Source organism: Daktulosphaira vitifoliae, unplaced genomic scaffold (assembly GCF_025091365.1).
Source record: "Daktulosphaira vitifoliae isolate Bord-2020 unplaced genomic scaffold, ASM2509136v1 Scaffold_3, whole genome shotgun sequence".
In the NCBI taxonomy this organism is placed as follows: domain Eukaryota; kingdom Metazoa; phylum Arthropoda; class Insecta; order Hemiptera; family Phylloxeridae; genus Daktulosphaira; species Daktulosphaira vitifoliae.
Window position 1 is genome coordinate 14594360 of NW_026099574.1, and position 13536 is coordinate 14607895.

General features: G+C 26.9%; 1 protein-coding gene across 2 annotated transcripts; it reads right to left on the minus strand.

The window, feature by feature from the left end:
• Positions 1–262: 262 nt before the first annotated feature.
• Positions 263–11782, minus strand: LOC126902953 (uncharacterized). 2 transcript variants are annotated; one of them, XM_050680766.1, is made up of 2 exons: positions 11367–11782; positions 263–830 (listed from the first exon to the last, which is right to left on the minus strand). In XM_050680766.1, exons 1-2 carry the CDS (start codon positions 11659–11661, stop codon positions 316–318), a joined length of 810 nt encoding a protein of 269 aa, XP_050536723.1. In that variant the 5' UTR covers positions 11662–11782; the 3' UTR covers positions 263–315. The 2 variants fall into 2 exon arrangements, with proteins under 2 accessions (XP_050536723.1, XP_050536721.1); XM_050680764.1 differs by having other exon boundaries at positions 275–578; positions 11115–11769.
• Positions 11783–13536: the final 1754 nt, after the last annotated feature.

Sequence of the window (13536 nt, forward strand, 5' to 3'; positions counted from 1 at the left end):
ATTTTTTTGTTAAATGGAACACATTAATTAAGTAAAGAGTAAACGATTTAGTATAATATTTTAGTTTAATTGAGATATTGAAAAAATAATTGTAGCTTTTTAACAAGTTAATTATAAATATAGATAGCTAAAAACAAATATCTAAATAAACAGTCACAAATAATATTGATACATACAGTAGTATTTCAAATATCATATATTAATTAATACTGTAATCTTTTTAAAGCAAAAAGAAAAGAAAATATTTATATTAAAAGATTAGTAATTTATCTATTAAGAAATCTAAATAATAAACAAAATTCACTCCGGTTCTTATTATTTTGTGCGCAATACGATAGAAGGACCGAACCTAACAAACCCTAGTTGATTAAAACTTTCAAATTCAGAGTCCGAAATCCAAAATCTATATCTCAAATTAATATAATCCAAAAATGAACCGCAATATTTATCCATTTGAGTCTCCTTCAAATACGAGTTATTTAAATCATTCCAACTCGGTATGGACGGTTTTCCTTTAACACAAAAATTTTTCTCTCCCATTATATCATTATCTATTTCTTCTTTAAGATCCTTAAAAGGTCTAATTAAATCATTAACAACAAAATCCACAGGTTTATCACTTTTAATAGTATATATTAATGCACCAATATAATATTTTATTATCTCTTTGTTTGTATTTTTCCACAACTTTTGTAAAGGCCCATTAAGAAATGAATTATCTATTACTTTCATATTATTCATGAAATCAATTGCAAGGAACATGTAATCTGTTTGTTTTTCAATATCTATTATATAGGCATACAAATATTTTATGTAAACAAGTTTCTCACCTCTTACCTCCAATGCTTTAAACTGAGTTGCCATATATTCAATATAAGTAGCTATATCAAGCAAATTATGAGCGTACTTACACATAATCATTGAACTTACGTTTTTATCCATTAAGTTTATATCATTTAAATTCTCGATGTCATCATATGATAAAGATTTTCCGTTTTTAATTATTTTTATTTTTTGTAATGACTTCCAACCCGGGTTCGACATTACTGCTTGCGATAATTTTAGTTTAGAAGAATTCTGTAAAGTGATTTGGCAAGTGGAAAATAATAATAAAATAACAACTTGAATCATAACTATAGACAGCGGTGTAACAATTAATACTTTAAATAAGTAATATAAAATTTATTTTAAAAATTTAAAAAATATATATGAATTAAAACACTAAGTTATCTTTAATTTATCTTCTTTTTTTGAATACATTTTTAAAAAGTCAATAAAATCGAATATAAAAAATATAATTGTAGTAATTTTTTACATATAATTTTATTTTATTTACTTAATTGCTGCTAGTCAATTATAATAATAAAATAGTATCAATTAAAAAAAAAACATTCTGTAGTGTAATGTGCTATATTAGAATTTCGAAAACTATTTTTCAATTGTATCATGAGAGAATATTTTAAAAGAAACATGAGATTTGTCACATTTATTTAAGCCAATTACATAAAGTAGATAAGTTGTCATCATGTTTTCCTTTTTTAATCTAAAAGTATGTTTTTATGTACATGAAAAAATCAAACATAATAATATAATATCTTCTTAGCTATTTATAAATGCTAAAATTTGTAATAATATTATTTATTTTAATATTTTACCATATTTTAACATAGAGCCAGTAACAACACCAACTAATTAAATCGACTAATATATTCTATTTCACTTTTAACAAAGCAAAATCACATAACAAGGATAGCTAAAAATAAATTTAAAAAACAGTAACACTTTCAAAAGTTAAGTTGAAAAAGTAATACTTTCTATATGCATTTTTAAAGGTTTTCACCCCTTTGTATGAAGGGAAATAGTCCGATTTAAATAAACAGTATGTCGGATATAAGGTATATATAAAATGTATTTATAAAAAAAATTATAGTTATGTAAATTTAAAAAAAAAACGCTAGCACAGTGGGGTCGAGGCATAGTGTGGACGAGTCAAGTATAGATGATATCTTACAGTAATTAAAATCACTATCAAAAGAAACGCTTCGATGCAATTCTGTAGGTAGTGTTTAATTCAAAGAAATTGGTGGACAAAAGTAACATAAACTCCTATTTCCTTAATTATATCCTGATTAGCGATCCTATGATTTAAAAATATAATGTATGAATGAATACTAATTATAGTAATTAAATTTAGTATTATATTGATATTGAATAATTTAATATTGTAATGTTACGGAGAAATTATAAAAATAAAAAAGTAGTTGTATATTTCTTTACTTTAAACGCGTATAAAAATTTAAAGGGCTTGATACAATAATTTTAATAAAAAATTTTTGTTACTTATCACAAAGTTATAAGTTTTATATAATGGACTACAATGAACTTTCATCAGAAACAAAAATAAATTTTTCTAAATCAACTTTTTGCGATATTTTCAAATGTGCAATTAGACTTTTTCTATCACTCCTAAGTTTTAATATTATTAATTATTATTAAAACATAAGTATTTACATATAAAAAAATAATTAAGAACAAAAAAAAATTAATACTGATTTTGATTTTTAGTATGTTAAAAAAAAAAGAAAATAACACATTAAACTTATTTTTTTAATCCTTAAAAGTTCTGAATTATACAACTAATTGTTTTTTTGTAATATTATATTATTACATATAATATTAACATATAATATGATGTTATCATTTGTACATGTATGTCACATATCATGATTATACAAGATCACCAAAACAGGGTTCTCTTATTTAAAATACAAAATAACCCTTTAACTATACGATAAAATCTCCCTCTTGTAGAAATTATTAAGTAACGCCTACACGCTGGGACCCTCTTTTAATTAACCAATTAGAATACAAAGCCTCAGCTTCTAGGATCACGGTAGAGATCGCTGGGCTACCCCCTTCACACTATAAAAAGCCATTTTTCCCCATCTAAACCAGTTCTTTTGACGATTTTAAAATACACAAAATCTACGACACTCTACTCAAGATTTCACTCTCCGGGACTTAGTCGATTTTTTAATTAATTTGGACTTAGAATATTTTTCTTTAAAACTAAATGACACTTAGAAATTTTAAAGTGAATTTTGTTTTGGTGAATCTTTTAATTTAATTTAATTTGTTCAATCATTAATAATATTTTATTTTTCTTGTTATGAAAATAAACATCAAATAATATTTTAAACATTATATTTTTTTTAAATTATTTTATTTTAACAATAAATCCAACCTAAATTTAGATATTCATTTAATAATAAAAATTTATTGTGAGCTTTTCTTATTGGGTAGCTAGTCTCGTTGCTAATGTCTTTGTTTTAACAAACATCGCGCCGGCAGACAACGTAGAGAAACTTACGAATATATTTGCAGTGTTTAATTTTTGTCTTGGTTATTATTGTGCCGCATCCTTTCAAGGTGCTTTATTTTAGCACCGGGACACATTGGGCCACCACAATTCTGCCTTGATAAATTTTTTACATAGATATAGATATTTCTGAATCTTGTTTTGGCCAGGCCAGAGGAAAATTTAAGAAATATTGGTATCGATCTCTCAATAAAATATACTCTCTAAAAAATACTTATTCAACAGACGTAAAAAAAAATCAATAAATAAAAAAAATTAAAATTGTATTTATAATAAAATACAGAGTGTTTAAAATCTTTTACAAGTAAGATCAGTCTTAGACTTTGTGTAATTAAATCATATTATTAAAAGTCTTGAGTCGTTTTTTTTGTAATCAATTATATAGACTATATGACATATAGTGTAAATCGTATACGTAGTGTGTTTAATACGGAAATCAACACTGGATTACTTAAAATATTATTGTATTACACAGGACGTAAGATAAGTACAATTTAACCTATGCTTTCGAACTTCCAACAATCTATTGCGTGATAAACCATTAATAATTAATGAGAGAAACAATTAATGAGAAAATTAATTTAAATAAAATTGAAGACAATTAAATCTACATTAAAATTACAAAAACTTATAATAAATAATGATTATNCTAAATCTAATTAAAATTACAAAAATTATAACAAATAATTGATTATAATAATCTACTAAGCAAACTCCTAATTTCTTTTTATATTTAACCTACGCTTTCTCATTTTTATACTTTTTTATATCTCTATCTATCAAACTCTTTTTCTTTTCTTTCTTTTTATTTTTGGTTTATTACATTTTCATGTCAGTTACAAATGCTTATTCAAATGATAATAATTTTCATTGAAAAGATATCGTGTACTGTTACCAGTAAATAATGTAATAAGTGTTTACTTCTGTACTTTACATAATATGGACTAACATTTGATACCATAGGAAAATTGTAAAAAAATCAAAATTTAGCAAACTTCAAAATGCTGTATAAACGCAACTACAGAATTAAAATAAGAGTTTTTGGTATCAAAATTTTTCTTTAAAACTTATCTATAAAATGGCTATCTTAAAATTTTAAAAAAAATTTTAAAAAATAATTAATTTTTAAAATATTTTTGGTAATTGCGAAAAATAACATAAAACATATTTTATATATGTTTTTATATATGAAACCCAAGTACATCATAATATTCTGTCGCAGAGGCCAAAAACCTAAATCTATATTTAAATGTAATATATGACTCAAATGACCCGTTATATTTTTCCATTCGAATATTCGGTATAACCTTTAACACAAAAATTGTTTTCTCCTATTGTTGTATATTGAGTAATGATAATCTTTACGATTGTAATATAGTAGTAGTACCGGTTTACACCCGGCCTAAATAACATGTAACACACGCGCGAGCGCCGAATTGTATGGTAAGTTTATCAATAAAGTTTTATTTATTAAAATTAACTGCGGCGTTGATTACGTCACTAAGTAAACCCGCAAAAAATTGGTCCTTCGTCCGGATTGAATGAAAAAATTTACTTATTTTGGATAGTGCGTTATTCTAGTGAATGCCAACCTCGTGACAAACTGCGGTCTTGACTTAAAAGTATTAAGTCGAATTTGGGGTTTGAACTCGTTCGTTCAACTATATTGTGCGTATAAATTTCCAGCTTGGATTATTTTGAGAAGGAGAACCCGAAGTGCAAAGTCTTTTAAAATTATTGAAATCTCGTTTTCGAATTTTAGAGGCTGTTAATATGGGAAAATAGAGTTCAAACAGCCTATAGCAAGAAATAAATTTGTTAGGTCTAACGGATTTGCAGTTACGAGCGAACTAAAATGTTTTGTTGGTAAACAAGCACATACGGTGTATAAATGTCCGACACTTTTAAGTTTAAGCGTGAGAGAGAGAATAAAAAAGGTAGCCGAGTTATATCTCTATAAAATTTGTTTACGAGTACATGCAGGCGAACGATGTACACAGCGGCGGTGTCCTAAATGTTCACAATCGCATAATATGTTTGTTACATATACCGCGGGAAGATAAGCAAGTTAATGATGTGCTTGTATTGCGGCCATCCCTAGGTGATCAAAGTGAACATCAAATGGGAAAAAGTGTAAACAATAATACACCGTCAATTTCGTCTTCGTTTCATACATGAACGTCAATGCATCGATTCTTTTATCAACTGCAGTAATACAGTAATAATTTATGATTATCAGCGGCGGCCTCTTTTGTTTCAAGAAATTCGTGAATTATTAAATAGCGTCTCACAACATAATGTTATGACCGAGTCTGTAGCACAGTGTTAGAGATTAAAACGTCAAAAAACGTTATACGTTATCAAAGGCATTAATGCCGCCTCGCATACGTCGTTACATATAATTTCGGCTACTGTGGAATCACGTGAATCTAAATACTCGCTCTTGTTGGATATTTTTATTTTACCAAAATTAACAAGTAATTTATCAATTAGACCAGCACTTCTTTATTAAATATACCTAAGAAAACAATTCTTGCTGATCCGTCATTTAATAGTCCAAATAGTATCGATTTAATTTTGGGGGTTGAAATATTCTTTTATTTGATTAAACGTGGTAAAATTAAACCAATAGATAGCAGCCCGGTATTACAAAACACGCGTCTTGAATGGGTGATCACCTGTCCGGTTCCAGCAACTGCGTTAAGCAAACAAGAGCGCTGTATGTCGGCGGTAAAGACAACCAAAATGGCAAAAAATAGTGAGCTTGAAGACCATATGGCACAGTTTTGGAGACTGGAGGAGGTTCATACTAAAGCTCCCTACACATTAGAGGAGAAGATGCGTGTGAAACATTATGAATTAAATATTCGTCGCTCAACGGATGACAGATTTACAGTTGTACTACCATTTAAAAACCCATCTATGCTGGGTAAATCATATCACATGGCCTCGCGTCGATTTTTGTCTTTAGAAAGGCGACTTCAGTCTGACCCTCAGCTTAAAGTGTCATACAAAAAATGTATTGACGAATATATCATGCTAGGACATGCAGAAAAGGCTGATCGTCGAAAGAAAAAGAGCATTGTTATTAAATGCTTCACCATGCGGTTATAAATAAGCACAGTACGAGTACACAGTTACGAGTGGTGTTCGACGCATCTGCGAAAACAGACACAGAGATGAGTTTAAACGAGGTACTCCTGAAAGATCCTTGTATTCAGGAAGAGTTAGTTATAATACTATAATGGCAAGATTCCGTACTCATAGATATGTCCTGACGACGGACATAAAAAAAATGTACCGGCAAGTGTGGGTATCGGAATCACAACATGACTATCAAAGAATATTATGGGGAGAAGAAACTAGCCACCCTATTAATATTCTCTGCCTCAAGACTATGGAGTGATAACCTCTACGTACTTGGCGGGGGATTGTTTGGAGAAGCTGGCCACTGAAGAGAAGCCTGTCAATCGATAAAGATTTTTATGTTGATGTTTATTTGAGAGGAGCGAACACGAAAAAAGAAGTAAGTTAACTGCGCGACGATCTAATTATCGTTTTGGGTAAAGCTGGCTTTGAATTGAGTAAATGGGCTACTGTTAAGAACCCCTGAATATTATTTTATATGTCATTAACATGAAGAATATTAAGAGTGCTATAGATAGACGAATTTTGACCTAATATTCATTTGAAAAATTATTTATTGTGAAGTCAAATTATGGACATAAAAAGTGACTTAATGGTAAACAATTTTTATAAGTAAATTTATAGTAAAAAAAAAAAACAGCACAGGGGGGTCGCGGCACAGTGGTGACGTGGCATAGTTGGATCAAGTATAATGATATCTGACAGTGATTAAAATCACTATAAAAAAAAAACGCTTCGATGCAAATCTTTAGATAGTGTTTAATTTTAAAAAATTGGTGGATTATTCCAAAAGCTTCATAAACTGCTAGTTCCTTATTAATATCCTGATTAAGATAAAGTATGTCGAATGAAAAAGGGATTATTAAAAAATAGTATTTCCCATAAAAAAATTATATTGATCAATACACTTTTCAATAAGTTATAGCATTATAAAGTTAAAAATGTAAAAAATAAAATTGAGAATTTTCACACAATAATAGCATTTGGTAGCCATTTTCACCGTGAAGACAAAATAAAGTCCGAAATTTTTTTTTTACATAATAAAGTAGATTACATTAGCTTTAATTTAATATATATATAAAAGTGTCAGACTTTCCGGAACACTTTCAAAATTTAAGTTGAAAAAGTCAATTTTTTGTGAAAAAGTTGTCATTTTGAATCCCCCCCTGTAGGCAGGTAAAAAGTCAGATTTATAAAAAAAATATACCAAATGATAGGTAAAGACATCATGCATCTACAAAAAAAAGAATTATATTGATATGTTCATTTTTAAAAAAGTTACGGCAGTTTTTAGTAAAAAAATTGAAAAAATTTCGAAAATTAGCGATTTTTAAATTTGTAATTTTTTCGAAGGTTTTCCCCATTTACAGGGAACGAGGGAAATTTTTTCAATTTTTAAGGGTAATGTCTTCGACTAGATACGATTTGTAATCTTTTGACGTATCATTGAAAGAAATCGGTTCGGCGAGAGCTGAGAAAAAGTGGTAACAGACACAAAAAAAAAAAAAAACACATCTTAGTAAAACCAATACCTTCTCAGCTTCGCATCGTAGCTAAAAAATATGTCTTTGTGTCTGTGAACGCTCTATCTCAGTTCTCGATGGACCGATTTTGATGAACAATACGTCAAAAGATCACAAATCGTATCTAGACATAACCCTCAAAAATTGAAAAAAAATCCCTCGTTCGTAAATTGAGGAAATCCCCCAAAAAATTAAAAATTTAAAAATCGCTAATTTTCGACATTTTTCTATTTTTTTACTTAAAATTGCCATACATTTTTTAAAAATAACCGAATGATTATATATATTTTTTTTTATATACCTTAGGTATACATCTATCATTTGATATATTTTTACGAATATTTGATCCTTTACCTGACCACAGGAAGGATTTCAAAATGATAATTTTTTTACAAAATATATATTACATAATAACTTATGTAATATACTTTAATTTGAAAAAAAAAAATTAGACCTCTGGACTTGTATTCATGGTGAAAATGACTATCGTATGCAAAAATATGCTATTTTTGTAAAAAAATCTTGAAATTATATATATAATGATGATATAAGGGGATAAGAATTATTGTTGTTTTTGAAATAATCTACCAATTTCTTAAAATTAAACACTGTATACAGATTTGCAACGAAGCATATCTTATGATAGTGATTTTAATCATTTATACTTGTCCCAACTATGCCACTTCCATACTGTGCCGCGACCCTACTGTGCTACCGTTTTTTTTTTTTTAACAACATTTTGATTGGTTTTTTTAGTTAAAGTAAATCATTAAAATTAATTATGTTTGGAATGTTTCAACTGTAAAATATTTTTAATCACCAAAAATTAGAAATAATGACTATAATTTCTATTTATGTAATTTATTACAATAAAAAAGGAAAAAAAAATTTTGAGCATCTGATAAATTAACAGTAAATAGTAATAATACAATTTCCTGACTGCGTATTAATCTTAACAATACTTTTTTAAAATAAAGATAGAATACAATGTATTCTCATAAGATAAGCAGTCTCTGATTGCTTCAGTAATACAAAAGCGTAATTTTAATGAAGAGTATTTAAGGCGTCTGAGTTCTGACCTTTTTCAGGGGTTAGATGTAGGCAATTTTGCGATAATTTCATTTTAAGCGGTGTCGTTGCCTGAGAAATAAATGATTATTAGAAGGAGTGTCCATTATTTAGAGTGTCCATTATTGGGAGTATTGTAGTTTATTTCTTAATTGAGGTTTAAAAAAGGGAATTTATTAAAATATAATGCTGAATACATCAACAAGATAATTTTTTTTATCTTTTGGTGTATTGCTGAACAATAACAGCCCAGTAGGTACAGATATGGATAGACACAAACAAAACACTTATAATAGTAAAACTAATACCTTCTCAGTTTTCTGTTGAAGCCAAGAAAAAGTATGAAAATTATTTTTATATGCACGTACCAGATATTTATTTTGACGCCACTTTTTTAATGTTAATACATAACCTTTATTCTTTTTTTTTTTATACAGCTGTATTGTTTTACGATTCCCCATTTTTTTAGCGAAACTTAAGTATTGGATAATGACAACATTTGTATAGTACTGAGCAATAATAGCTTAGTTGGTCATTAGATATAAGCAAATATTCAAATATCATATATACAAGTGTAATATCAAGTGTGTATTAATGTGTAATTATTTTTAGGCTGTCGATATTTCCTTACGCAACTCTATTGGCAATAAATTAGCTGCTGTGGATAACGCACATCGCGCGTTATTAAAATGTCAGATATAACAAATAATGTTTGAAAACTATTAGTTAGAACGTAAAAAACTACTCATTTTTGTTCCACCAGTACACCGAAACTACTGATGCGATAAGAATTCTGAAACAGATCTGAATTCAGCATTATATCGGTCAGGCCACTTTTTTAAAATTGTGATTTCTTTAACGCAAAAATTAATTTTGTACAAAATTAAATTTTCAAAAATGTAAACTGTACTTAAGGATTAAAAATATCAAATTTTAAAAAAAGTAGCCTGACTGATACTTAAGTGACATGATGCTGAATTCAGATTTGTTCTCAGAATTCTTATCACATCAATAGTTTCGTCATACTGATGGAACAAAAACTGGTTGTTTTGACTAAAAAGATGTCGGTATCCTGTCGCCTTAAAAAAAATTTAATATTTGACTTATAGCACCGTACAATTTTGTTAATCTTTTAATGTATAAACTATATATAGTTAATATATATATATTGTTTGTTTATGAAATAAAATAGATGATCTATTTATATTCATTACGTTAACGTATTAACTAATTACAAATACCCTGAAATATAAACTATCGAGTTTTTAAATTATTATTATTCACTAGCGAAAACTAAGATATTGACTTTACTAATTTTATATACAATCTAATATTACCATATTTTAAGTAATAAACTATAAACTTGGTCGTGTCTTAAATATGATACGATTTTTTTTTTACAAGTAATAAATACTAGTTATATCAAATAAATTATTTTATTAAATGGGAAACATTAATTAAATAAAGACTAAACAATTTAACATATTATTGTGCATTTAATGAGATTTTTAAAAAGTAATTGTAGTTTATTTAACAATTAAAATATAAATATAAACAGATTAAAACAATAAACTAAACACAAATAACATAGACACATATAATAGTAATTAAAATAACACGTATAAATACTGTAATCCTGTTAAAGCAAAAAGAAAAGAAAATATTTATACTAAAATATTAGTAAATTATCTATTAAGAAATCTAAATAGTAAACAAAATTCACTCCGGTTCTTATTATTTTGTGCGCAATATGATAGAAGGACCGAACCTAACAAACCCTAGTTCATGAAAACTTTCAAAATCAGAGTATGAAATCCATAATCTATACCTAAGATTAATATAATCCAAAAACGAACCCCAATATTTATTTATTCCAGTCTCCTTCAAATACGAGTTATTTAAATCATTCCAACTCGGTATGGACGGTTGTCCTTTAACACAAAAATTTTTCTCCCCCATTATATCATCATTTATTTTTTCTTTAAGTTCCTTAAAAGGTCTAATTAAATCATTAACAGCGGAATCCACAGGTTTTTCACATTCAATAGTAGATACTAATGCATCGATATATGGTTTTATTATCTTTTCGTTTGTATTTATCCACAATGTTTTTAAAAGCTCATTAAGAAATGAATTATCTACTATTTTCATAGAATCCATGAAACATATTACACGTAACATGTAATCTGTTTTGTGTCCCATTTCTATTATAAACTCATGCAAAAATTCTATGTAAACAAGTTTCTCACCTCTTCTATCCAATACTTTAAACTGAGTTGCCATATATTCAATATAAGTAGCTATATCAAGCAAATTATGAGCGTACTTACACATAATCATTGAACTTACGTATTTATCCAACAATTTTACATCATTTGAATTCATGTCATCACATGAAAAAGATTTTCCATCTTTAATTATTTTTATTTTTTGTAATGACTTCCAACCCGGGTTCCTCATTATTCCTAGTGCAAATTGCGATACATTAATTTGTAAAGTGATTTGGCAAGTGGAAAATAATAATAAAATAACAACTTGAATCATAATTTAAGACTATGGGGAACAAAAAGTACTTTAAATAAGTAGAGTAAAAATAACTTTGAAAATTTAAAAACTTTATATAAATTAAAACTCCTAATTATTTTTAATTTATCTTCTTATTTTGAATACGTTTTTAACAAAGTCAATAAAATCGATCATAAAATATATTTGTATCTATTTGTAGTTATTTTTTTTTGTATAATTTTATTTTATTTACATATATGCTACTAGTGAATTGTATTAATAAAATAGTTATTGATTAAAAATATATACATTATATAGTGTCTTCTTAACTACTCTTAAGTGCTAAAAATTGTTATAATATTATTTATTTTAATATTTTACCATATTTTAACATAGTCAGTAACAAAATCTTTAATTTAACATATGTTTAAATATTTCTATAGCCTTTCGAAAAATGTATAGATAAATACAATTTTTTTATGATATATACTATTTATAAACCTCTTTTATTCGACATACTTTTTTTTTAAATCAGACCATATAACTACATACAGAGTAGATTCAAAACTTAAAAGTGCATACATAAAGTAGAACTTTTTCAAATTAATTTTTTTAAGTGATCCGGTAATACTGACACTTTTATATATATATACAGAGTGATTAAAATCTGGAAAGACACTCATTTTTTAGAAAGTATTGAGAATTTTAAATTTTATGATAGAGAACAAATATCAAGTTCAAAAAACTCCACAGTAATATGTAGTCAAACCATTATTTTTTTTGTCCCTTCATAGATAAAATCCCTTATTTATAATTTTCTTAAATGGGAACCCTTATTAGCTTCGATGCAAAGCTAAGAAGGTATTGGTTTTACTATGATGTGTTTTTTTATTATTTTTTATTTTTTGTGTCTGTTACAACTTTTACTCAGCTCTCACCGAACGGTTTCTTTTAACGTTTCGTTAAAAGATCACAAATCATATCTAGTCGAAGACATTACCCTTAAAAATTGAAAAATATTTCCTCGTTCCCCATAAATGGGGGAACCTCCAAAAAAATTACAAATTTAAAATCCCTAATTTTCGAAATTTTTTCAATTTTTTTTTACTAAAAACTGCCATAACTTTTTCAAAATTAAAAATATCAATATAATTTTTTTTTTTATAGATGCTTGATGTCTTTACCTATCATTTCGCATATAATTTTTGTAAATCTGACACTTAACCTGCCCCCAGGGGGGATCTAAAATGACAACTTTTTCACAAAAAATTAACTTTTTCAACTTAACTTTTGAAAGTGTTTCGGAAGGTCTGACACTTTTATATATATCTTAAATTGAAGCTTATGTATTATACTTTAATTTGAAAAAAAAAAATTTGACCTCTGGACTTGTCTTCGTGGTAAAAATAGATATCAAAGTTAATAAAAAATTACGATTTTTGTAATATAATTTTTTTTTATATTTTTAACTTAATAATGCTATAACTTTTCGAAAAATGTATGGATCACTAAATTTTTTTTTTTATAGATGCTTGATGTCTTTACCTATCATTTAGCATATAATTTTTGTAAATCTAACACTTAACCTGCCCCCAGGGGCGATCTAAAATGACAACTTTTTCAACTTAACTTTTTAAAGTGTTCCGGAAGGTCTGACACTTTTTTATGTATCTTATATTAAAGATTTGTATGTATGTAATGTACTTTATTATGGAAAAAAAAAATTTGACCTCTGGACTTGTCTTCGTGGTGAAAACGGACATCAAAGTTAAAGAAAAACGTACGATTTCCGTGAAAAAAATCTCGATTTTATATGTTATATTATTTAATTTATATTTTATATAACTTTTGGAAAAATGTATGGATCAATATTATTATTTTTTTATAATAAATATTTATATACCCCTTTCATCT

What these genes read in the sequence shown, in the direction of transcription:
- LOC126902953 (XM_050680766.1), bottom strand. Translation starts at nt 11,661, where the DNA reads ATGATTCAAGTTGTTATTTTATTATTATTTTCCACTTGCCAAATCACT. An exon ending in TAAAGTATTGGATAGAAGAG is followed by an intron (nt 831 to 11,366) that starts GTGAGAAACTTG and finishes TGGAGGTAAGAG; the next exon opens with GTGAGAAACTTGTTTACATA.